Source organism: Mustela nigripes, chromosome 11, assembly GCF_022355385.1.
Source record: "Mustela nigripes isolate SB6536 chromosome 11, MUSNIG.SB6536, whole genome shotgun sequence".
Classification (NCBI taxonomy): Eukaryota; Metazoa; Chordata; class Mammalia; order Carnivora; family Mustelidae; genus Mustela; species Mustela nigripes.
Genome location: NC_081567.1, coordinates 5,061,278 through 5,087,676, shown reverse-complemented (window position 1 = coordinate 5,087,676; position 26,399 = coordinate 5,061,278). Strand labels below are relative to the sequence as shown.

The window sequence follows — 26,399 nt, the reverse complement described above, 5'->3', positions numbered from 1 at the left end:
TTCTATTGAGTTGCATGAGTTCCTTGATTTTTTTTTTTAATCACATGTGTGGTTTGCAAATATTTTCTCCCATTCCTTAGGTCGACTTTCCATTTCATTGATGGCCTTTGCAGCACAGAAGCTTTTTAGTTTGATTTAGTCCCAATCGCTTATTTTTGCTTTTGTTGCCTTTGCGTTTGGTGTCAAATCGGAAAAAAAAAATCATCGCTGAGGTCAATGTCAAGGAGCTGACCCAGGTTTTCTTCTAGGAGTTTTACTGTTACAGTCTTTATGTTTGAGTAAAGTTGTAATTTTGTATTCAAGGATTTGATTTATATTGGGTTGATTTTTGTGTATGGGGTAAAATAGAGATCTCGTTTTATTATTTTGCATGGGCTATCCTGTTTCCCCAATACCATTTATTGAAGAGACCATCCTTTCCATGTCGTATATTCCTGGCTCCTTTGTCGTAAGTTAATTAGCAACATATACAGGGTTTATGTCTGGGCTCTCAATTCTGTTCCATTTGATCTATGTGTCTGTTTTTTGTCAGTACTATAGTGTTTTGATTATTACTGCCTGGTAACATCATTTGAAACAAACTTTGAAATACTTTTAAATTCTATAATAGGTCTATTCAGATTGTCTATTTCTTTATTAGTCAGTGTTGGTAAGTTCTATGTTTCTAGCAATGTCTCCATTTCTCCTATGGTATCTTATTGGTTGGTGTGTGATTATTCACAACAGTTTCTTATGACACTTACTACTTCTGTAGTATCAGTTGTCAGGTCTCGCCTCTGATTTTGCATCTTCTTTTTCCTTAGTCTAGCTAAAGGTTTGTCGATCTTGTTTACCTTCTCAAAAACCCACCTTCTCGTTTCTTTGAACTTTCCTGTTGTCCTTTTAGTCTCTATTCCCTTTAATTCCCATCTGATCTTTGTTTTCCCATCCCTTTTCCTACCAAATTTGGGGCTTTGTTTGCTCTTCTTCTTCTTCTTCTTCTTTTTTTTTTTTAAAGATTTTATTTATTTATTTGACAGGCAGAGATCCCAAGTAGGCAGAAAGGCAGGCAGAGAGAGAGAGAGAAGGAAACAGCCCGACGCGGGGCTCGATCCCAGGACCCTGAGATCATGACCTAAGCTGAAGGCAGACGCCTAACCCACTGAGCCACCCAGGCGCCCCGCTCTTCTTTCGTTAATTTCTTGAGGTATAAACTTAGGCTGTTTGAGATCTTAATCTTTTAAAAAATTATTTATTTATTTGAGAGCACATGAGTGAGTACATGAACGGGGAGAGGGATAAGGGGAGAGGGAAAACCAGACTCCTTGCTGGATGCAGGGCTTGATCCCAGGACCCTGAGATCATGACCTGAGCTGAAGGCAGATGCTTAATCCACTGAGCCAGCCAGGCACCCCCCACTTTTTTTTTTCTTAATATAGGTATTTATCAGGGGTACCTGGGTGGCTCAGTGGGTTAAGCCTCTGCCTTCGGCTCAGGTCATGATCTCAGGGTCCTGGGATCGAGCTCCACATCGGGCTCTCTGCTCAGCAGGAAGCTTGCTTCCTCCCTCTGTCTGCCTCTCTGCCTGCTTGTGATCTCTCTGTCAAATAAATAAGATCATATATATATATATATATATATATATATATATATAGGCATTTATCTCTATACTTTTCTCTCTTGGAGCTACTTTGGCTGCACCCAGTAGTGTTTCCTATGTTGTTTTCATTTTCATTTGTCTCAAAATATTTTCTTATTTCCTTTTTTTAAAGACTGGTTTATTTTAGACAGAGACACAGAAAGCACAAGGGCATGCACACATATGAGTGGGAAGTGGGGGAAAGAGGCAGAGGGAGAGGGAGAGAGGATCCTCAAGCAGACTCCCTGCTGAACACAGAGCCCAACACGGGGACTGTTCTCACCTTGAGATCATGACCTGAGCTGAAATCGAGTCATACACTCTACCAACTGAACCACCCAGGTGGCCCTTGTTTCCATTTTTATTTCTCCTTTGACCTATAGATCACTTGGGAGAATTTTGTTTAATCTCCACATATTAATGAATTTTCCAGTTTTCCCCTGGTCGCGGATATGTAGTTTCCTATCATTTGTGGTCAGAAAAAATGCTTGATAGGATTTCAATCTTATTAAATTTTGGTTAAGACTTGTTTTGTGTTCTAACGTGATCATGGACAATTTTTTGTGTGGGCTTGAGAAGAAGGGGAATTCTGCTGCTATTGGATGGCATGTTCTGTGAATGTTTGTGGGGGCCATTTGGTCTAACTTGGGATTTAAGCCCAATGTTTTCCTTTTTGACATTCCGGTGGGAGGAGGGCTCTCCCTGTGCTGAGCCCAGGTGCATGGCCACCGGAGGGAGCTCCTGTCCTATTTAAAACCTGCTTTTTGCTACGGCGGGATAGGGCTCCGGAATGCCTCCTAGCTCTCAGAGCCAGGTAATTTGGGGGCGCATATCCTTGGATGGTTACTGTAAATGTTGGCACACTGCATGTGTGGACAAGCTTCTTCCAGGGAGATACTGGGGACTTGGTTTTATTCTTCAAGTGAACAGAGGGGGAAATTGTGTGTAGTGCCAACCAGCTATTTTGGGCTCCAGGAAGGACAGCAGCCAGCCCCTAAATATGTGCTAAATTAGAAGCCAGACCCTCAGGCAGCAGCTTGTAAAGTATACAAATTCCTTCCAGGGAAAGACTGACCGGCATCTTGCCTGCTCCCTCTGTACTGAGCTTTGAGGGGATCACCATCGTGAGGGTTCACATAGCCATTAAGAACTCCTTCTTTGCTATGTGGTCTTGTGGTTCTAGTAAATGCAAGTCCCACTGGCATTCAGAGTTAGGTGTTTTGAAGATAGGGCCGTGGGTTGGAGCCTTAGAAGTTGGGGTAGCTAGATGTACAATCCAAACCCACAGAGAGGCTAGGAGTCCAGGGTTCCCTCCTCATTGTGTGATGCTGTGCTCGGGTGGGGGTTGTGATGAGACCATGTATCAGCCTTTCCTGCCCATTTTGATTGGGGTATTTCCTCATTCAACTGATGCGTAGGAGTCATTCAGCTTGTCTCTGGATTTCTCTCAGAAGGAACTGCGCTATGCGTAGCTGTACGTTGTATTTGCGGGAGGAGGGAAGTTCTGGAGCCTCCTCTATCACCACCCCCAGCTTCACAAGGAAGCAACTACACATCCTCTCTGCTCTGAAGTCTCCAAAAATATCTAAGTGTCTATCATCACCACTCCTCCCACACTGCATCCGTGCACCCTCAGACTGTGAGAGATGGGGGTGCATTAATGTCTGAGCTTTCTTGCCTCCTTGGCTTTTGAAACTTAAAAAGCACTTTGATTTCTGGGGTTTTGTTTCATTTTAATTTTGTATCATCTCTTTCCTGTGGCAATTAATTAATTTGATTAATGCATGCCGAGGAGGCAAAGTATACAAGGAAGTAGAAGTGTGCAGAGGAGAAAGCTTTACTAATGCTGTGAAGGGCTCTTGCCCCACATTTGAGTAGTACTTTGTACTTTACCAAGTGTTTTCATTTGGATCATCTGGTGTAATTCTGCAATAACCCTGTGAGGCAGGTACTAACCTTATTTTGCCAAGGAGGAGATGGGAATTGAAGAAGGTAAGTGATTAGTCAAAGTTCATTCAGCTGATAAATGGCAAAACCAGAACTAAAAATTCAGGTGTTCCAACCTCAACCCTGGGTTATTCTACTTTTTGAGAAGTATTTACTCAGAGACAAAGGAGAGACTTCTTTAACCTGGAGTTTTCAAACTATATCCTTGGAGTCACTAGGTCCCAGGCAGGAGACCAGGGACAAGGGAGATGGGAATGATAGGTAGCCCCTGGAAAAAGCCAAAAGGTACTCTTAGACCCCAGTAAATCAAAGACAGTAGCTCTGCAGCCATTTTATGTATTAGAACGTCCCACAGACTTTTCGGGAATAAAAGGAAGAAGAGAGGAGAGGGGATTCTGCCATCTTAAAAAATATTTTTAAATAATTGCGTTAATACCAAAACACTTTATCTAGTGGAGAATTTCATGCACCAGAGCAAGTTATTTGGGAAAGTATTTCAAGAGCAAGTAATGATAACCATTTGTTGAATAATGATGAAGTGCTGGGCATTATATGTACAATTCATAACCCCATTTAATTCTTAAAGCCCTATTCCTACTAGGTAAGCATTTACTATTAGACATTTTACAAATCCGAATTAGAGGCGGTTGAAGGTAGGTAACTGGTCCAAGGTTTCACACTTGCTGAGTGATAGGTCTAGGATAAGTACCCAGATCCATCTCACGTCCAAAGTCCAATGTATCTCCTCCCTAAACATGAAGGTCTATTCCGCCAGCTTAAATAAGAGGTCCAGTTTCTAAATTTGATCTGTGATAAATGAGTCAAACTAAACCAAGGTCGTTTGGAGTTCGGCCAAGCGGAGGAGAAGCCAGAAGTCCCGAGCTGTTCCAGCTATGTCCTAAACCACAGAGCTCAAAAGAAAGTGACTCCTCAAAACTACTAAGAAAGGGCGATGTCCTGCTCGCCAAGGTCCGGGACTGGGCACCCCGCGGGGAATGCCGCACTCTGGTCCCGCTTGGACCACACCCGCCTCCCCGAGCCCAGCGCTTTCACATCTGCGCTCCATCTTCCTCCCCGCCGGAGCCACTGGAGTTGGGGTAAGGTGCAAACCCCATCGGCCGCGTTTGATCCAGCTGTCAGCTGAGGTCTCTCCAACAGGGATCAAGAAAACCCACACACGCCAAGAGAGACCCTGTACATGATGGAAGGGGGCAAATCGCCCAGCTGACCTTCCTTTCTGTCTCCACTCTCCCTTCCAAAAAAAAAAAAGAGAGAGAGAGAGAGAGAAACCATGCCCGTTCTATTTTTCTTTAAATACGCAGCCCTCGCTGCAGCCAGGATATAATATCTGGCAGCAAACAAACGAATAAGTTTCACTTTCACCTTCACTCTCAAATAAGAAACACCTGCCAGAGAAACAAACGAGAAGGAACCCTCGCAGGTCCTCGCCAGAAGGGGGACGCCGCGTGGCGGGTTCTTATTCCGGGCCGGCGGCGAGTACTTCCGGGGCGACCGCGAGCGAGGCGGAAGTGCGGTCTCCTCAGGGCAGCTGTCTCTGGGCGGGCCGAGGGAGGCTCCCGAGGCGGGGGCCGGGCCGGGATGGCGGCAGCGGCAGCCGGCGCCGGGGCCGGGACGGCCCAGGAGAAGCAGTTCCCGCCGGCGCTGCTGAGTTTCTTCATCTACAACCCGCGCTTCGGGCCGCGCGAGGGCGAGGTACGCGGCACCGGGCCGCGCGCCGGTGGCAGCCGGCGGTCGGAGGAGGACCCGAGGGCGGGGGCGGCCGGGCCGACCCGCGGCGGGCCCGGGCAGCCTTGGGGGCGCGGCCCGGGGTGGGCTGGAGGGGCCCCCGCGCAGCACCTGTCACTCCCTTCCTCGGGCGGCTTGGGCGGAGGTTTTGTGTCAGGTGTGCGTCCGGGCCAGGGAATAAGTGGGGGCCAGACAGCGCCGCAGGGTCTCTCTCTCGAGTCCTGGATCAAAGCCTGTGTCTTGAACGAGGGCTCAGCAGGCTGATTCTCTCTCCGCACGGGTTGTCCTTCGGCGCCGATCCTGGGCGACTGAGATTGAGCTTATGTTTTTGTTCCTGGAAGTCCCCGACCAGAAACGTGCATCGAGAGTGGGGGACTGTAACCCTAAAATAACGCAAGCTTGGGGGTCCCTAGGAAAGTTTTTTTTTTTTTTCCCCCCGGAACTGATAAATAAATTCCAGGGATGGGTTTTTGTTTGTTTCATAGGTGGGGACGGTGACTTCCTCAAAGGATGTCCGGTTCTGTTGGCAGCAAATCACGGTCCTTTTAAAGGCTGTCAGTCCAAATGCGCGTGAACCTGCTGAGTTTTACTCGCCCGGAGGCGTACGTGTACGCACGTGCGCACACGCTTATTTCTTACAAACGCTCGTGTTTTTGCAAAATTAGCACGAGGAAAGAAACCGTAAAATCGAGTTTTCTCAGAATAATTGTCTCGTGTGCCTCCAGATGACATGTGACTTGCGGAATATCACAGTTGCCTTCCAGGCCGATGACCCTTGTTTACATATCGAGGGGAAGATAATTCTTGATTTTCTGAGAAGGGTTTTTGTTTTGGTTTGCCGCTAGCATGTGCAACGTCAGAGGTTGACATTAAACAGCATTTTCCACAGCCGAGATGGGAAGGGGGAGGGGAAACAAAAAGCTTATATTAATGTGATTCTGTGTCTTCATATTTCAGGAGGAAAATAAAATTTTGTTCTACCATCCGAATGAAGTAGAAAAGAATGAGAAAATTAGAAATGTTGGATTATGTGAAGCAATTGTACAGTTTACAAGGTAACGTCTTTAAAGGCGCTTTTGCAGAGTTCAGTGAATTCTTAAAACTCATTCGACTTGGAGAAACATCCCCAACATACTCTTTTTTAACCTTTTCAGGACATTTAGCCCATCAAAACCTGCAAAGTCTTTACATACGCAGAAGAATAGACAGTTCTTCAATGAACCAGAAGAGAATTTCTGGATGGTCATGGTATTTACATACACAGTACATCTTTTTGAACTTGTGTAGTGAAGTTATGGGTGATCTCTACTGTTAGGACTTTAGGAAAGTCCTCTAGTTGTTGCAAAGTAGAATTACAATAAAGGTGGTTGCAATTTTAAAATCTAATTCCTATTTAGTGTATTCTTGGGCTCTTGGTGTTGTGGCATGTTTAAATTTTTTCATTTAAGGGAAAAATAAAAACATATAATTGGGTCATTGTGTAATTTCATTCTATTAAAATTGTGTAGGTTGTTCGGAATCCTATAATTGAAAAGCAAACTAAAGATGGAAAACCAATTGTTGAATACCAAGAGGAGGAGTTGTTGGTAATGTGTCATTTTTAATTTCATATTTCTAGAAAAATGTATTACTGAATATGTTGAGTGACATGGCCACATTTAAGCTATGTCACGTTGCAGAAGATTCTCAGGATATGCATAGTGAAGTTTCATGTCTTTTTACACTATTTACACAATTGTATAAAAATGTGTATCTTGTGTCACTAATGCCTTCTAATCATTGTTAAAAGCTCTCCCAAAACTGGTTCATAACTGCGTTTAAATACATTTAATCGTCAACACATAATTGTCATAGGTCTATGCTTACAAGCATTATATTGTATTGCCAAGAGTTACTATATATTTGCTATGCCATGGACTTTTTTCCCCTTAAATTGAGATCTTTGTTTTTGTGTTTGCAGGACAAGGTTTATAGTTCAGTGCTACAACAGTGCTACAGCATGTACAAGGTAAGCATGACGTTCTTTCTGAATTGAGTCTAGCCAGTTACCCCCTGTTTAAAATCTCAACTCTTGGGGCGCCTGGGTGTCTCAGTGGGTTAAGGCCTCTGCTTTCGGCTCGGGTCATGGTCCTGGGGTCCTGGGATCAAGCCCCGCATCGGCTCTCTGCTCGGCAGGGAGCCTGCTTCCTCTTCTCTCTCTGCCTCCCTCTCTGCCTACTTGTGATCTCTGTCTGTCAAATAAATTTCTTAAAAAATCTAAAATCTTAAGTCTTTTGATGACTGTATGGTGACTATGTATCTGTTTTAGGGGAGGAAATAATGGGGACTTTGAAACAGCACTGAGGTTTATGTATATACTTTTTCACTGAGTATTGAGTTTTTCCTCTCTTACTAGCCTTGTACTAGGAATGTATCCCTATGGGTAAACAAGAGAGTCCATGTCCTTGAGGAGAAGGGCATACTGCAGATTTTGTATGGTTTAAGAAGTCTGGCGATTAATTTTTTATGTAAAGTGAAACTTGGGTGTGAGTTGAGATTAAAAAAAATAATAATAATGCAGGGCACCTGGGTGGCTCAGTCCCTTAAGTGTCCGACTCTTGATCTCAGGGTCATGAGTTCAAGGCCAGTGCTGGTCTCTAGGCTGATCAGGAAGCCTACTTAAAAAAACAATGCCCCAAAGGATTAAGTGATTACACAGAAATATCAATTAACAAAGTATTGATTTTTGTGTGATTCATTTTATAATTCAGGCTTTCTCATGTAAATATTTTCTACATTTTAAAGGAATAGAGGGGATTAAATAAACTGAATTAGTTAATCTAAAAGGAAAAGAGGAATTTGTTAATGCTGGCAAATTGAAGGGTGTAAAAAATTGACTTTTAAAAATCTTTTACATCATTAGCTTTTTAATGGTACATTTCTGAGAGCCATGGAAGATGGAGGTGTCAAGCTCCTGAAAGAAAGATTAGAGAAATTCTTCCATCGGGTAAGTGTTTTGAATTTTATTTATAATCTCAGTAGTCTTCAAACAGATTTTTTAAAATATACACAGAAGTTTGTTTCTTATTTACAAAAAAAATTAGGACTTGAAAGTGACAAAGAAACTGAGATACACTGTGGCGATACCAGAACAGGGAGAAAATTCTTTCCATTCTTTTATCTTTCTGTAACATTTTGTGTTGGATCAAAACATCCTGCCATTTTTGTGCACCCCTACATCATCTTGGAAACACCTTTCAGCTTCATCCTCACTCTACCTGTGTCTGTCTGTGTGGGCTTACTCAAAAGCGAACTTAGTGCATGCTGATTGGTTAATTAGCTCAATTTAAACTCTTTACCTAAGCCCTACATTCTTAGGCATTGATGATTATTCATTAAACAGTATTGTTTAATCTGTATTGATGCAAGGTAAAATTTTTTGCCAGGGTAGATTTTGTCACCTTAGTGGTTACTAGTGAGATTTTTCCCAAATGATAAATGAATGTGCTAATATAGTTGTCACTCTGTTATACTGTAAGTTAAATTTTATATGGCTTATCTCTGGTAGAATTCAGGCTAGCTTTTAGAGAAATAATTCTATTTTCCCTCAACTAGCTTTGATCTGTTTTTGAATTATTTCATTTTTATGAATTACTTTTGTTTCCTGTTTGTTCCCGCACTTTAATGACCATAATTCTTTACTCTCATGCTGTCTCCTAATATCTGTTCTCTTCTTCATTGCTCTCCTACCTGTCAACAACAACGGTCCTTTCCGTTTTATTTTAGTAGAACATGTCACTTTCTGTCCATGATATCACTGTATAGATCCCTGATGGGATTAATACAATTTGAGGAGCACTCATGTAAGGAATTAAATTACTCCAAGAGATAAGACAATCCTGAATAATTATTAATGACTTGTGTTTGAACCTCAGATTTTGAAATTGGTACCTTTTTCACATCAAGTTCGCTGTGGCCCACCTGCTTACTGGTTCTATCAGTGTGCTAGTATGTAATCGTACCATAAATTGACTAATGATTCTCAGCTGTCAGACTGCTATGTTCAGTGTACTTTTAGTAAGATCAATGCCTTATTTTTTCCTACAGTACTTGCAAACGTTGCATTTGCAGTCATGTGATCTCCTTGACATTTTTGGTGGAATCAGCTTCTTCCCATTGGATAAAATGACTTATTTGAAAATCCAGTCTTTTATTAATAGGATGGAGGAAAGCCTGAGTATAGTCAAATACACTGCCTTTCTCTATAACGATCAGCTAATCTGGTAAGTACACCCTAAGGCTTAGCATATTAAAGAAGAAACTCTTTTAGCCTAATAAAAACAGCAATGACCGGATTGATAGGAGGTTGTCAAACTGGAATAAATAGCAAGGGGGCAGGGTAGGGAGTATCTTTGTAGATAACTGTCAAAATAAAGCAGTGATTATTTAAACCAAAAGTAGGGTAATTTGGGTTAAAATAATAAAGCAGGGGAGTTTAAAACTGGTTCCCCGAAAGGTGGAGAAAATGTTCCTGTTGAGTTAAGTTTAGGAATCCTATTTTTATTTCGGTGTTCTTCCAAAAATCTCTTTAAAGAAACAGTATAGTAAATGTAGAAAGCATACTTTTCATACTTTGTTTTAAAATTGGGTCTTTAAAAATACCCAGAGAAGTTAAATGTGCTATAAAACCAGGAACTTACCCACCGGCTACCAAAGGTACATCCCATAGTAAGAACAAAAACATAATTTCTCTGAAAGTGTTGATACTCAAGAAGAGATAGACTAAAATTCCTCTCCGGGACCTAAGGTAACTCTGGGAAAGCCGTATGAATGTGCAGTTGCCCGTGACCGTATGGAGGCTGTGGCTGTGAAGGAGGCCTGGCGCCGGCTGACGATCTGAGACGGACTGCTGGGGTTCGGGAGCTCTTCCCGGGGCTCACCCGTCTTCGGTTTTCATGCTTATGTGGACTGTATCCCACTATCTGCCCTTTAGGTTGTGACCATATTTGAGCCTGAAAACTTGAGTTCAGCTAACAGAAAGGGCAGTCATGGTTTCTGTCCCATTCTGACCCATTCTGTCCCTGCTGAGATCTTGGAGCATCATTTTAGGAAGAGAAGGAGGCTAATCAAAAGAAATTTGAATCTGTTCATTAAACACACTGATGAGTTTTCATCTAGAACTTGTTTTCTCCTGTGAAAACAACACGAAGTTCAGATAGAAAGGCGTCTCCTTTTTTGTTTAACACATTGTTTAGCAGGACACTTAACTGCTGTATTAGCTGGCCCTGTTCTGGTTGCTTTTTATGATATTCACACCGTGGTAGTAAAATGAAATTCTTAAGGCTGCCTTGAGAGGTTGAAGGGGAGTTACCGGGGGTTGGAGGGTGTCACATCTGAGGAGGGAACGGCCCTCTAGAGGCAGAAATTCCAGGGAGGTGCTGAGAAGGCTGCGCCCAGCAAGGAGACCGAGGGATGGACTAGAATTCCATAGCAGCCCATGGCCTCGGCGCCCCGTCTGAGGAAAGTAGCTCGGTTTCCAGTTCGCCTGACACAGCATAACCCCTGATGTAGGCGTGAACTCTGGGGGTGAGAAGGGATACAGGCCTAGAGCAAAGGGTCCCCTTCATAGTCCACAGCTCCACTGACAGGCCATGAAGCCAGCATGACCAGCGGGGTTGAGGTCTGGAAGTCTCAGCTCACAGTGCTGCCTGTTGCTTAACTCCTGGGGATCCTCTGGGCACCTTTGTCTTTGTGAAGGACATTCCCTGGAGTTACGCAGTGCCCAGCTCTGGTGGCTGCACAGGACTGCTCAGGGGTCTCACCCCAGTATGCCTATGGGCAAGGTTGGCCCCAGGCCAAATCATCCTAAGAAGAAGCTTCAAGAAAAATAACACATTGTGGGAGGCAACTGTTAGTTACAAAGCTGATGTGTTTAAATACCAGTGGAGTATTTTATATCTCACAGAGTATGTATTTGTTCTCATTGCTTACTATTACATATATGTGTATGCCAGTGTATTTAGTTTTTTTTTTTTTTAAGATTTTATTTATTTATTTGACAGAGAGAGATCACAAGTAGGCAGAGAGGCAGGCAGAGAGAGAGAGGAGGAAGCAGGCTCCCCGCTGAGCAGTGAGCCCGATGCAGGACTCGATCCCAAGACCCTAAGATCATGACCTGAGCCGAAGGCAGCGGCTTAACCCACTGGGCCACCCAGGCGCCCCCGTGTATTTGGTTTTGAATACTCTGTTTCATCAAGTGGAGCCCAATGTTGTTGTTTTTCCCCACTCATTTTCATTTTTTTCATCATAAGTGCACTCTCGAGTCCCGTCCCCTATGTCCCCCATCTCCCCACCCATCTCCCCTCTAGTAACCATCTGTTTGTTCTCTATAAAGAGTCTGTTTCTTGGTTTGTCTCTTTTTTTTTCTTTTGCTCATTTGTTGCTTAAACGCCACATATGAGTGAAGTCATACGGTATTTGTCTTTCTCTGACTGACTGATTTCATCTAGCATTGTAGTCTCTAGCTCCATCCATATTGTTGCAAATGGTAAGATTTCATTCTTTTTTATGGCTGAGTAATATTCCATTGCATGTATATACCACATCTTCTTTATCCATTTACTGATTTACGGATACTTGGGCTGCTTCCATAGTTTGGCTGTTATAAATATTGCTGCTATAAACATGGGGAGTCCGGGTGCATGTGTCCCTTTGAATTAGCGTTTTTGTCCGTTTTAGGTAAGTACTCAAGAGTGCAGTTGCTGGATCGTAGGGTAGTTCTATATTCAGTTTTTTGAGGAAGCGCCATACTGCTTTCCACAGTGGCTGTGTCACCACCAGCTTGTGTTCCCACCAACAGTGAAAGAGGGTTCCTTTTTCTCCACATACTTACCAACACCTGCTGTTTCTTGTGTCGCTGATTTTCACCATTCTGAGAGGTGTGAGGTGGTACCCCATTGTAATTTCGATTTGTATTTCCATGATGATAAGTGATGTTGGGCATCTTTTTGTGTGTGTGTGTTGGCCCTCTGGATGTCTTCTTTGGAGAAATGTCCATGTTTTCTGCCCATTTTTAAAAATTGGATTATTTGTTTTTTGGGTATCGAGTTGTATCAGTCCTTTATATAGTTCAGATATTAACCCTTCATTGGATTTGCGGGTACCTTCTCCCATTCTGTAGGTTGCCTTTTAGTTTTGTTGATTGTTTCCTTCACTCTGCAGAAACTTCTTATTTTGATGTGGTCCCAGTAGTTATTTTTTCTTTTATTTCCCTTGTCGCAGGAGACATTATCTTGAAAAATGTTGCTATAGTCTGTATCAGAGACATTACTGCCTATGCTCTCTTCAAGGATTTTTATGGTTTCAGGTTTCACATTTAGGTCTTTAATCCATTTGGAGCTTTTTTGTGTGTGTACGATGTAAAAAAGTGGTGCAGTTGCATTCTTTTGCATACTGCTGCGCCACACCATTTGTTAAAGAGACTCTTTTTTCCCCATTGGATATCCATTTCTCCTTTGTTGATGGTTAATTGACCATATGATTGTGGGCTTATTTCTGGATTTTATGTTCTGTTCCACTCTCCTGTTTTTATACCAGTACCATACTGTTTTAATCACTACTGCATTATAATATAACTTGAAATCTAGAGTTGTGATGCTTCCAGTTTTGTTTTTTCAAGACTTTCAAGACTGCTTTGGCTATTTGAAGTCTTCTGTGGTTCCATACAGATTCTAGGACTGTTTGCTCAATTTCTGTGAAAAATGCTGTCAGTGTTTTGATAGGAATCGTGTTAAATGTGTAGATTGCTTTGGGTCATAGAGACACATTAACAATATTTGTTCTTCCAGTCCATGAGTGTGGAATGTCTATTTGTGTTGTCTTGAATTTTATTTTCAGCGCAGTTGTAAATAGGATTTTTTGTTAATTTCACTCTTTCTTTCTTTCTTTTTTTTTAAGATTTATTTATTTATTTGACAGAGATTACAAGTAGGCAGAGAGGCAGGCAGGGGCGAGGGTCAGGGAAGCAGGCTCCCTGCTGAGCAGAGAGCCCTATGCGGGCTCTATCCTAGGACCTTGAGATCATGACCTGAGCCTAAGGCAAAAGCTTTAACCCACTGAGCCAGCCAGGGGCCCCTTAATTTCACTTTCTGCTGCTTCATTATTAGTGAGAATGGAAAAGATTTCTGTACGTTGAGTTTTGAGAATTTACTGAATTCATTTATCAGTCTAACAGTTTGGTTTTTTTGTTTTGGTTTTGGTGGTCTTTAGGGTTTTCCATATATAGTGTCATGTCATCTGCAGATAATGAGAGTTTTACTTCTCCCTTACCAATCTGGATGCCTTTTTATTTCTTTGTTGTCTGTTTACTGTGGCCAGGACTTCCAGTGCTATGTTGAATAAAAGTGGTGAGAGTGGACATGCTTTGTCTTATTCCTGACCTTAGGGGAAAGCTCGCAGTTTTTCCTCAATGGATATGATGTTGGCTGTGGGTTTTTCATATAGGACCTTTATTATGTTGCAACATGTTCCCTCTAGGCCTGCTTTGCAGAGGGTTTTTATCATAAATGGGTATTGTACTTTGTTGAATGATTATTCTGCACCTACTAAGATGATCATATGGTTTTTATCTTTTTCTTATTGATGTGATATATCACATTGATTGTTTTGTAAATATTGTACCACCCTCGGATTTTGAGAATAAATCCCACTTGATCATGGTGAATGATTTTTTTTAATGTATTGTTGCATTGGTTTGTTACTTATTATATTGTTTTGGAAATTATCTGAGGGTAGAAACATCTGTCTGTCCCAGGACATGGCCAGAACCTGGTATACTGTAGATGCTTGGTTGTGAGCTCAAAGTGGATGGTTAGTAGAAAATATCTTCTAGTTCTGTTTGGACTTTGTTGCATTTAATGGATGGATTTGGTTTTGCAGTGGCCATGATAGGATTAGACATTACTGCTGTTTGGTAGGAGGATGTCAGTCAGCTTTCTTGTCCAGAACTCTTGGCCTGTTTTTTGGAGAATTTTCTTTTTAGTGAATTGATTTACTTTCCAGGAGTTAATACTTTTATGAATAAATGCTTTAGATATTTCTTAAGTGAATCAAAGTTGACCATATCCTTGGATCTTGACTAGATTATTTTATATTTAATACATGACAGTAACACTTGTGTTGTAAACAAAACCGATCCTGATTTGAAAGATTTTGCATTGCATTCAAATGCATCAGTTGAGATTTAAGCTGAGGAAAATATTTTGTTTTGTTTTGTTTCCCAAGAAAAAACTGTATAAATAAGAAAAAATTATTTAAAAAAATAAGCTTAAATAAGAAAAAATTATTCATATTAAACAACCATATGTGAGAGACTTTGAGAGAACACCTATCCTTCTGAGCACGAGTAGGCTATTGTCTGTCTGATGTGAACCCTTGATGGAGTCCTGAACCATTTCCTGTCAGTGCAGGAATTTTCTGCTTGTGTATTTATTTATCTGTTTGTTTATTTGCACTAAGGAAGGAAGTGTTTAATTTTTTTAACGTTTTTCATAAGAACTTCCCCCCAATAGTAACATCTTCCATAATTATAATGCATTATTGGCTCATTTATTTTTTGTAGGGGAGCTGAAGTAGGGTTGGGGCTGGCAGCCACTGGAGAGAGGGCTGCTGTGGTCCGAGTTCATGGAGATCCTACAACTAGGGCAGGCCTCTCTGGAGGCAAAGTGGGAATTGCCTACTTGGGGTTTTGTGCTCTGAACACCTGGCTGCAACTTAGTATTTCTCTTTTTCATTTTCTATCCAGATGACCAATACAAAGTATTTAACATCTGGCGTTAAATCTGAAGCGAAATCACCAAACAAAGCGCCAGTCCCAGTACACGTGGTGAGCCATTCAGCAGTGTGGTTTGCCATCTCCTCCTACAGGGTTTTTTTCTACTTCATGTCCTATGGTCTAGAACAGCGGCCTTCAGTAAGAAAATAGTGCAGGGGCTCCTAGGTGACTCAGTCAGTTAAACATGTGGCTCTTGAACTCAGGGTTGTGGGATCAAGCCCCACATTGGGCTCCACGCACAGAGGGGCGTCTGCATGGGATTCTCTCTCTCCCTCTGCCCATCTCTCTGTTCACTGGCTTGCTCTCTCTCAAATAAAGTCTTTTTTTAAAAAGGACTATTTATTTACCTGAGAGAGACTGTGCTTGAGAGAAAGAGCACAAGCAGAGAGAGGGGCAGAGGGAGAGGGAAAAGCAGAGTCCCTCCTGAGCAGGGAGCCCGATGTGGGGGCTCAGTCCCAGGAACCTGAGATCATGACCTGAGCCGAAGGCAGATGCTTAACCAACTGAGCCACCATGTGCCCATAAATAAATAAGGCTTAAAAAAAAAAAGAATACAATACAAGCCACATGTATAATTTTAAGTTTCCTAGCAGCTATGTTCAAATGAAAAGAAACTAGTGAAATTAACCTTTTGGCACCATATATCTAAAATTATTTATTACAACATGTAAAAGCTTAAATTATTCATGAGCTATTATAAATTTATTATTTCAACATGTAAGCAACGTAAATTTTTTTTATTAAAAGATTTTATTTATTTATTTGATAGATCACAGAAGCAGAGAGGGAGGCAGAGAGAGAGGGGGAAGCAGGCTCTCTGCTGAGCAGAGAGCTCGATCCTGGGGCTCAATCCCAGGACCCCGAGATCATGACCCGAGCCACCCAGGTGCCCCAACAACATATATTATTAATGAGTTATTCTTTTAATGCTAAATCTTAACAGTCCAGTGTATGTTTTACATTCATTTCAACAAGCCACATCTCAGGTGTTCAGTACCCACATATGCCCAGTAGCTGCTCTCTTTTTTTTTTAAAGATTTTATTTGAGAGAGGGAAAGTGAGCAAGAGAGAACAAGAGAGAGAGAGCGCGCATCAACGAAGGGAGAGGAAGAAGCAGGGCTGAGCAGGGAATCTGACGCAGGGCTTGATCCCAGGACCCTGGGATCCTGACCCGAGCCAAAGGCAGACACTTAACCGACTGAGCCACCCGGGCACCCCCAAGTAGCTGCTCTTACTGGAACCGCAGCTCTAGAAGACGTTGCCCAGCCCATAGTCGTTTATGTACTGCTTCTACTACCTATCATTGACAGCTCTCCACTGGTACTTCTTACTCAGGTCTTAAAAGGAAAATAACATCCAGAACCTGTTTTGTTTTCCTCTTCCTATCTTCTTACCTCAGTTATTTCTGTAAAAGAAAACAGAACAGGTGACTTTTCATGTGTTTGATGGGGAGATTTCATCTGCCCAGTTGGCTCGTGGTACTTTGAGAGTTAAGAGTTGCCGCAGGACGAGCTGAATGATCCTGCCAGCCCTGGTGGTTTCCGTTGAGGGCGAGACCTTATGAAAATTGACCTGGAAGGGGGAAGAGGTGCGAGAGGAAGAGGAGGAGATGAGACAGCACTGGAGGAACCTCAGGAAGGAGCAGCACATACTTGCCAGGGGAAGCCGAAATTTTCTAACAGATGGTTTCACTGGGAAAAGAAGAGACAGCCTCCGGAATATGGTGTAGAGGCTTGATTCATAATAAAGTTGGATTTCATCATAGGATTTTTTTTTTTTTTTTTTTTTTGGTTGCACTGAATAGAAAAAGAATCAGATACAGACTCATGGTCTGTTTATATCCCTACCTAGAAAACTGATCTCAAATAGGGTCTGCTGCCTGCTAGTGTCTCAGCCCTATTTCCATGTGCTACTCACCCTTGCCTCGGTTCAGATTAGACTTGAAAGGTAGACCCGAGAGTGTGTTTCATTCTCTCCCTCCTCCCTTCCTGCACGGAAGTCATAGATTTAAAGTCCACATCCGTTTCCGAGACCGAGCAGGAGCGTAGGCCCCATCGGCAGCACGCCAGTGTTCCCCAGGAGGCTGGGTAGAAGTATGTGGCATGTCTATAGACCCAGAAAGCGAAGCAGAATCTGCTACCTGGAGTGGAGTGTGGTGGCTGTTAACACTCCCTGAAGAATTACACCTGAGGTTCAAGCAGGGAATCGAGTCAGATCAAATCAGACCAGTGACTGTTTGTTTACAATGGCGTATAGAATACAAGATGACACAGACGTAGCCTTTGCTGGCTCAGGATAAAGTGCTAGCGGCAGAGCAGTTTAATTCATTCCCTTCTGGAACTTCCCAGTCCAGGAAAGGGCTTCTGGGTACAATGTAAACAAGCAAACAAGAGGAGTGTTACTATGACCCGAGCCACAGGAAGACAGAAGACCAGTTCCAGGCTTTTAACACCATGCATTTCTGATGTTTCAGGAGTGGGTTAGAACAAGACGACATGAGAATTTTATACAAATACCTCACCACGTCTCTGTTTCCAAGGCATATCGAGCCTGAGGTACGGGCCGGGCACTGGGCTCCCTCCCTCCCCGCCAACCCCTGCCTCTGTGTGTATGTATGTTGTATGTATTACGCATGTACGCACACCCGTGCTGGAGGGCTGGGGGCTTGGGGGCAGAGGGTGGAGTAACGCGGTGGTCGGTGGGGCAGCTCTGATCTAGATGTTACATTGCTAGTGTGACATGTATGTGGTTGTGTACCCCTTAGACCAGAAAACCACGTATGTCAGCGCTTCCTCCTTTCGTTACATTCCAATACAATAGCAAGGGTCTGTTTTTAAGAGGAGCAATTCATTGAGTAGTGGAGAAACGGGTTTGAGGCAGGGTTCTGGGAACTTGAAAACACCTGGGATCTTTGTCAGAAGAAAGGTGAATCCTGTGGACTTGTCACCTACAAGCATGAGATGTGATTCCGTGGATGGTCTTTTGCCTGCCTGCCTTCTCCACCGGGCTACTTACTTTCCCGGTTTTCTGCAGAGACCTGTATGTAAAACTGCAGCCTTCTCCCCAAAGTGTCCTCCTGCCACTCTTACTAGGTTGGAGATAAAAAATATCCATAGCCCACAAATCATTTTGGCCTAGATGCGTTCATGTGCTGGCTTGTGCTCTTCCCTCCCTCTGTTGAAGGTTGTGACATGAAACAAGAGAAAAACCTCTTTGATAAGAAATTGAAAGCCAGGTTTTAAGAAGGACCTGGTCCTGCACGTACGCCCTTTGTAGGCAGTTTGAGTACAGTAGCTCATGTTTCTTAAGTACGTACTGTGACCCAGCACTGTCCTGAGTGCCCCGCAAACATGCATTATCTCCTGGCGTCCTGACAACCGTCCCGAGTAGGATAACTTCTCCCCACCTTACAGACAGGACACTCAGGCTTAAATGGCACACCCGGGGTCACCTAGCCGGGGAAGCGGCAGGCCATGACTTGATCTCCGGATCTGCCTGAGGCTAAAGCACCTCCTTACATCCACGCCCTCAGGAGGCTTTTCCGTGTGTGACAGTGCAGCTACCCCAACAGAAAACTCTGGTCCTTTATTATCTGCCCAAAGAGCCGGGCTTAGAAAGTAGGAAACCACAGGATTCAACACGGCAGTGTTGAGTGTGGACGCATGAGGCCTTCTTTTTCAGTACGGGCTGCCTCTGTGAGAGTCAGATATCCATTTTCACTATTGGATTTAGAATGTTTTTCAATCTTTTTTCTGTGGTTATATGCTAAAATTTTATATAGACTAAAAGAATGTCAGAATTTTTTTTAGAAGAATGAGAGGTTTCAGCTAACATGACTACTGGATTTGGATTTTTTTTCCTCCTTTCCTGTGCCTATTGAAATAGTACATCTTCAGCAAGTGTTAGGCATGCGCAACAAATACCAATCCAGGAGGAGGCGGGATGTCCTGGCTGAAAGCTTTGATGTCAGATAGTCATGGGGTTGACGGCTGGCTGTGCTGCTTCGGAGCCTAGTTTGCGGGGGAACTTCTACTAACTTGAGTTTCCACAACAAGAAAATAAGAGTGTGCTGCCTCTAGGGTCCTATGAGGTGGTCATTGCCTAGCATACATTAACACCATGGGAAATTTCGGCTATTGCTGAAAAAGGAACTAAATCATTAGATGGAGTTCAGGGTCCAATGAAGTTTTGATCGTTCTGGTTCCTATCAATGCATTCTTTAGGTAGCTCTTATAATCCCCTTCGCTTTTATTGGTGGGGCGGAACGTGTGTAAATGAGACAGGAAAATGGCATGGAGCCCACTAGCAGGTATAAATGTGGTTTTCAAAGCTTCAAAAGGAGAAAATCTAATAAGTCATTTCTGGACGTTGACTTTGTTTACAGTTGGCGGGAAGAGATTCTCCAGTAAGGGCGGAGATGCCAGGAAATCTTCAACATTACGGAAGGTAGAGCTTCTGGTCTTTGATCCACAGTATTAGATTTTATTATCTTTTTTGGTAAAGGTAAAATCATCAACTCTGAAATTACCTTTGTGTTATTTACTGGCAATTGTTTACTGCAGTGGAAACACTTTTGTTTCCAGTGAATTAAAACTTTATCATACTCTGATTTGGTGTTTTCCAAGTAGCGTCTGGCTTCCCAAAAAGAAAATGAATCTATGTTAAGTGGGACTATATCCTGTTTTATGTATTCCTGTTTATCCCTTACCTGATTGAGTCATTTCTGTGCTTCCTTTTCAGATTTCTTACTGGACCCTTGAACCTTAATGATCCAGAAGCAAAATGCAGATTCCCCAAAATTTTTGTAAACACAGATGACACTTATGAAGCACTCCATTTAATTGTCTATAAGGTAACAACTGTTTTTCCCTCCAGCATTACAGATTAACATGAAAGTAAATCTTTCTTGCGTGTGTACACGAGTGTGTGTGCCTACACGCCCCTGAAATATTTCTCAGATCAGATGTTGAAAGTTCTCATTATTGAAAAACTCGGAATGGGTGGCCCTCTGGAACAGTGGGTTTATTTTCAGCTCCTTTTCAATGCTTTTCTTATTAGTGAAGGAATCGCTGTCTGACACTGTCTGAGGCTGTGACTCAGAAGCATTCGGAAGTCCTGTGTGCTCACACACAGAGGCCAGCAAAGGTGGTGTTGCTTCGTCGTTAGATGCCTTCCGGTGTGGGACTGGCCACATTCCAGTAAATTCTGCTTTCACGGATTGGAAAGCACAGACTTGGCGGTTCTATTAAAATAGTCCAGTTATAGCTTGGTTATGTTAGCTTGGTTTTTGTAAAGGTGATTTTGGTTCAAGAAGGAAGGCTAAGCAAGGGTGTTTATCTTCTTCCCCACCTGAGAGTACAATTATGTTTGAGTCTGTAAAGACCTAGAAATGGTGGCGTGCGAGCACCAGGCGGAGGTGAACCTCAGTGTGAGGGATTCGTCTCTCCCTGGAAGGCAGGAAGGGGGTGTAGGTGGGGTGCTGATGGATGAAGTCCGGCCAAGGAGGAGTGGGGGGGTGCACTAAGGCAAGAGCCTGCCTGCCCCCACAGAAGCCCAGAGAAGCCCCCAGCTTAGAGATAGCACCTAAGGAGTCCGGAGTAGGAGGCGAGCTTGGAAGGAAAGGGAGTGAGTGTTGCATATAAACCAGCCAGACACCCCTTTTCCATCCTCACATACTCACAGGCAACCAAGCACCTATTCCTGGGTGAAAGTCAAGCCTCTTTTTTTTTTCCCCCGGGATTATAACCTGAGCCAAAGGCAGACCCTTCCAGGCGTCCCTCAAGGGTCATTTTAAAGGAAAACAATCTGGGGAGCCAGAGCGTGGCCAGCTTGGGTGTGCACAGCTGAGAGTAAGTGCTGATTGCGGGAGCCCGGTGACTGCTGCCCTCGTCCTGCCCCAGAGCAGGGCCTCCCTCCCTGGTCAGCCATGCATTCCCTTGTTCTTTAGTGTGCATGGAAAAACAAAACTAGATCTTGAGAGAAACAAAAGTTTGTCTGCCAACAGAGAGAATGTCTAAAAATTAGCATCTGCAGAGATTAAAGAAGTGTATCTATAGAATCGGAGCAGGACGACCTAAGAGTCAGGGCTAGAATAAACTTAGGGTAATTGAAAACATTAAACATTTTTTATTTATTGGGGCAAGATATACATAGCATAAAATTTGTCATTTTAACCATTTTTAAGTATATGGTTCAGTACATACACAGTGTTGGACAAACTTACCACTGTTTCCAGAACTCATCTTCACCCAAAATTCTGTACCCATTAAAAATAACGCTTCAGTCCCTGTCCCCTGAAAATATGCTTGTTGACACGAGAACTTCATTAGAAGGTTAAAGATAAGTTGCCCTGCTTTGAATGTAAGATAACATGACAAGACATAAAAAATATGGAGAAAATCATTGAACACTACATCAAAAACCAGTGATGTACTATATGTGGGCTATTTGAATTTAAATTTAAAAAATAATAATTCCTTTAAAAAGCAAAAATTTTTTAAATAAATAAAATACAAAAAAAAAAAAAGAGAGAGGGATCTCCACATCTGATTCACAGAAAGTTGAAGGAGAGGAAATTAGTCGAGTGTATTATGAGGACATATCTAGCTGAAGAGGAACACATCTCCCAGATTGAAAAGGCCCACTGAATGTCTCACGCAGTGAATCAAAAAGACCCACTCCAGTCCACTCAGTGGGCAGTTTCAGAAATACATAAAGAGAAGATCCCAGAAGCTTCCAGAAGGAAAATCAGGTCATCTGTAAATAAAATCGGCATGAGCAGCCTTTTCTTTACAGGCAGCAGATACTAGGTGACAAGGGAAGGAAGACTTTCAAAGTTCGAGAGAGAGGGATTTTCAGTGTGGAATTCTTTGCCAAGCGCAACTGTCCCATCGCAGGTGAGATCGAAGAGAGGGGTGTTAATGGCGGAAAGTCTCAGGAAGGTTACCCCATGTGTCTGGTCTAAGGGGTTTGCGTGGGTTTGTACGTCAGAACCAGTGAGGAAACCAAGAACGAGAATACCTCAGAATCCACACCCGTGGCCCGGACACTTGAGAACAGGAAGAAGGCGGCTTGCGGTGATTGAGCTCTGAGTCTGTGGTGGGGGTTAGCACCTCGGGGATTTCTGCGGTGGAACAGAGAAATGGGGGTTCTCTTCTGGGTGCAGGGACCCCAGAACAAATAGATGTTACATTCATAAAATAGTACGACTGCGAGCTTTGATTAAATGTTGGGTGTTCTAAGGAATGGCCCAAGAGGAGAGAGTCCCAGGGAAGATGTAGAGACGGTCTGAAAATGAACCGTAACTGGGGTAGGGAAAAGCCCATGTCTCTAGCAAGTGAAAATCATTCTCTGAATGACTCGGTAATGATTCCGAACTCCAGTGGAAGAAATATCCTGGTACTCTCTGTTGTTTATTGGATTTCTGATCTTAAGAGTCAATCAATAGGTAGAATTTTAAATGGGATGATGACATCACCGTTATTTTAAAAAGTTAGCTTTTTTCCAAAACAGCTTTGTTGAGACAGAGTTCACATACTGTATAATTAGCCCAATTAAAGTATTCAGTTCAGTGGTTTCTCACTACAAAGTGTAGGACTCCTCAAGACCACTCTTGCTTCTGACACACGCTGCTAGCTCAGGGGCTAGACAACCCAGGAGTTCACTAGAGGTGCTTGCAGGACTCAGAGAAGCTGGCCTGCTCCCACTCACGGTTTATTACAGCAGAGGAGTGCAAATGAAAGATGGCCCAGGAAGGAGATACTCGGGGCAGGACCCGGGAGTCACCAGGCCTGGGCTTGCCCCCTCCCGGTGGAGCTGTGCAGACAGCACAGGGCCTGTTTCTCCCAGCAGGGACGTGTTACATGTGCGGAGTCTTACCATCCAGGGCAGCTCTCTCGAGCCTTGACATCCAGAGTTTTGACTGGGCCTTGGCCTTGCAGACACAGCTGATTGCCGGCATCCCTGGCCTTAGTCGCCAGCTCTCTGGAACTCTGCTGATACCACATGGGCTCGGGGCCAGAAGGATGTTGGCCTGTGGTTTTTCTCTCCTTCTGAAGTCATGGTCTGGTTTTGGTATCAGGCTACTACCGGCCTCAGGCTGGGTTGGGAAGTGTTTCCTCATCTCCTGTGTTTTGGAAGAGTTTGTGAAGGATTGCTATTAATTCTTTGAATAATTGGTCACTGTGAAGCCACCTACATCTGGGCTTTTCTTTGTTGGAAACCTTCCCATGATGAAAGAGTGTCTGTCCTCGTTCTAGGTCTTACTGTCTGTCTCTTGAGTTGTTTCAGTTGTTTGTGTCTTACTGGGAATTTGTTCTGCTTGTTCTTCGGTGGTTCGTTTATAATTTTTTGTAGTAGTACAGCCTTAAAATCCTTTCCCTCTCATAAAACAGTAATGGTGGCTCCTCTTTCTTTTCTTTTTTTTTTTTTTTAAGATTTTATTTATTTATTTGACAGCCAGAAATCACAAGTAGGCAGAGAGGCAGGCAGAGAGAGAGGAAGGGAAGCAGACTCCCTGCTGAGCAGAGAGCCCGATGCGGGGCTCGATCCCAGGACCCTGAGACCATGACCTGAGCCGAAGGCAGAGGCTTTAACCCACTGAGCCACCCAGGCGCCCCAGTGGCTCCTCTTTAATCCCTCATTTTAGTGATTTGTATCTCCTCTCCTTTTCACTGTGTATTTTTTGTGTTTCCTCTCCTTTAGTTTTGCTCTTTTCAGAGAACCAGCTTCTGATATTGATTTATTTCATATTTTTGCTCTGTTCTCTATTTCATTTACTTCTGCTTTGATCTTTGATATCTTCTTCCTTCTCTTGCTTTAGGTTTAGTTTGCTCTTCTCTTTTCCAAGGCCTGAGGATGGAAGTTTAAATTCTGGATTTTGAGATCTTCCTTATTTTTCATGTATGTGTTGATGGCTCGGAAGTAAAGACTGACGCTGTTGATTCTCAGATTTCGTGGATGTTCTTAAACATTCCTCCATCTGCTCTCTGCCCTTCGGACAGTTTCCCTCTGGAAATTTAAAGTATTGTGTTGGGTTTTTTTGTTTTTTTTTTGTTTTTTTTTTTTAAGGTTTTATTTATTTACTTGACACACAGATAGAGATCACACGTAGGCAGAGAGGCAGGCAGAGAGAGGGGGAAGCAGGCTCCCTGCTGAGCAGAGAGCCTGATGCGGGGCTCAATCCCAGGACCCTGAGATCATGACCCGAGCCGAAGGCAGAGGCTTAACCCACTGAGCCACCCAAGCGCCCCTAAAGTATTGTTTTTTATAATTTTCTTTAATTAGGGTGTTTGAGGATTCTGTGGAGCTTGTCATGCCACCATTATGAACAGGCTCCCAAGTCCTGGTCCTCCGTAGACAGCCGGTGACCTGTGTCTGGAGAAGTGATGTGGCGTCTGAGAGGAGCACGTAGTTAGGGGAGCAGGGTAGAGCAGGACTGTGTGTCTGCTGATGGTCACCGGGGAAGTGATGGCCTGCAGGGTTCGTTATGCTATTTTGTGTGCTTTTCTATGTATTGGAAATTCTTCAGGTTTTTAAACAGGGACTCGAAAGGCACATTTTAAAAAAACAACCTGTAAGGAGTTACACATGCAGCTGCTGGCAGGAAACCCTGTAGATGATAGACAGACGGGGGTGGGGCTTCCGTGTGGAGGGGCGCCGTGAAACACCACGTCGCTCAAGTCACAAGGAGGCCAGAGGCCACTCACCTCCACAAGGTAGCACCTCGGAAAGCAGAGCTGGTGGTCTCAGATGTCCTGATATCTCAGCAGAGGCTGGAAGTTGGAATCTTCATAGGAAACTAGTGGGCATCTAAGGCAGAGTTACAGACAAAGAGACACATAGTGGATGGAACTCGCCTGTGGGCCACCAATGTTGCCACCTGTTTATAAGCGGGTGAGAGTTATGATTCACTTACAGAATAGCGCACGAGTGCTTGAGTATGCCCGTGCGAAAACCGTTACGGCTGCCGAGGCTGAGAGGGGGATGTGGGGACAGGTGCAGGGATGGGGGACAGGGCTAAGTGTGCTCGTACGAAAAGCAGCCATCCAGGAGCTTGTCCCTGCGACTGTGGTGTGAGAAGTGGGCCATTTGGGGCTGTAGGGTCACCCTTGGGGAACCTGGAGAGGCTCTAAGCAGCGGGGAGGAAAAGGAAGGCCGATGAGGAACTTCATCACTGTCGGGATTCAGCGTGCCACCTGAAGGCCACAGTGGTAGAGCCACGGTCTCTAAAACGGTTCCGGTGGCTGCCCACAGGGACGGGCCTCAGGAGTTCAGTGGCTTTTTCTCCGAAGGCCATATGTTCTGTGAGACTTTTTGCCACTGTGCAGTGTATGCAGTAATACATTTAACCATGCCTGGTTATTTGATTTATGGTTACTGTAGCCAGGGTCACGGTGCAGCATTCGCTATCATGAAAGGGGAGACAAGGGGACATTGATCTTCTGGGGCGTTTTAACTGTGTTCATGGAAACTTTCAAAGATACACAAAAATAGACTAGAAGAATGAATCCCCAGGCGCCCATCACACAGCTTAATTTAACGAACAGCATGCTTATCTTTCATCTGTTTTCCCTGTGTGGTTTTTATTTTATTTTATTTTTTTGCTTGCACATGTTAGATCATGTCATTTCACTTGCAGAGGCTTCAATTTGCATCTCTAATGAGGGCATCTGTTTTCACCTAACCACCGTGTTATTAGCACACCTGGCAGCATAAACACTTTCCTTAATGTTCTTTGCTCTGTAGTCCATATCCAGATCTCTCCAGTTGACTAAAAAATATCTTGACCAAGTGATTCAAGTCAAAATTCAAGGAGAGCCTCTGCACTGGGTCATCGAATTTCTTTTTTATGCCGTTTTGTAATCCTTGGTTTGTTTTCTCTCCCCAGGCCATGAGTGCAGCTGTGTGCTTTATGATCGATGGTAGGTACACACCTGTGTCCGACTTCAGCCCGCGTAGATAAGCCTTCTCTCTTTACGCTTTGCTGTGCTCTGTCCTTAAACAGTAAACATGTTGTCATAGAGGTTCTATTAAGCACAGCTCCCCTCTGTGAGCTCTGCTAGAAAACTAGCTCTGTCTCATATTTTTAAAGTGCTGGCCTACCTGCTTCCTAGCAGCTGGCCCTGGGCACCTTTCTAAGCCTCCCTCCCTGTGAAGTGATAACAGGAGTACCTTTTTCAAAGGGGGCTTCGGGGGTTAAATCGGGTCATGTTTGTAAAGCACCAAAGGGCTGCTGGCCCCTGAGTACTGTGTGGTGTGTGTTAGATACTTGACCTT

General features: G+C 43.6%; 1 protein-coding gene across 1 annotated transcript in view; it reads left to right on the top strand.

Moving 5' to 3' along the window:
* Positions 1 to 5,079: 5,079 nt before the first annotated feature.
* Positions 5,080 to 26,399, top strand: part of CCZ1 (CCZ1 homolog, vacuolar protein trafficking and biogenesis associated) — a 31,123-nt gene continuing 9,803 nt past the window's right edge. The window contains exons 1-11 of the mRNA XM_059414404.1: positions 5,080 to 5,278; positions 6,269 to 6,366; positions 6,466 to 6,559; positions 6,820 to 6,897; positions 7,272 to 7,319; positions 8,214 to 8,297; positions 9,398 to 9,573; positions 17,596 to 17,677; positions 19,507 to 19,568; positions 19,863 to 19,974; positions 26,011 to 26,044. Coding sequence (XP_059270387.1) covers positions 5,165 to 5,278; positions 6,269 to 6,366; positions 6,466 to 6,559; positions 6,820 to 6,897; positions 7,272 to 7,319; positions 8,214 to 8,297; positions 9,398 to 9,573; positions 17,596 to 17,677; positions 19,507 to 19,568; positions 19,863 to 19,974; positions 26,011 to 26,044 — 982 coding nt within the window. The 5' untranslated portion in view covers positions 5,080 to 5,164. The remainder of the gene's footprint in view (positions 5,279 to 6,268; positions 6,367 to 6,465; positions 6,560 to 6,819; positions 6,898 to 7,271; positions 7,320 to 8,213; positions 8,298 to 9,397; positions 9,574 to 17,595; positions 17,678 to 19,506; positions 19,569 to 19,862; positions 19,975 to 26,010; positions 26,045 to 26,399) is intronic.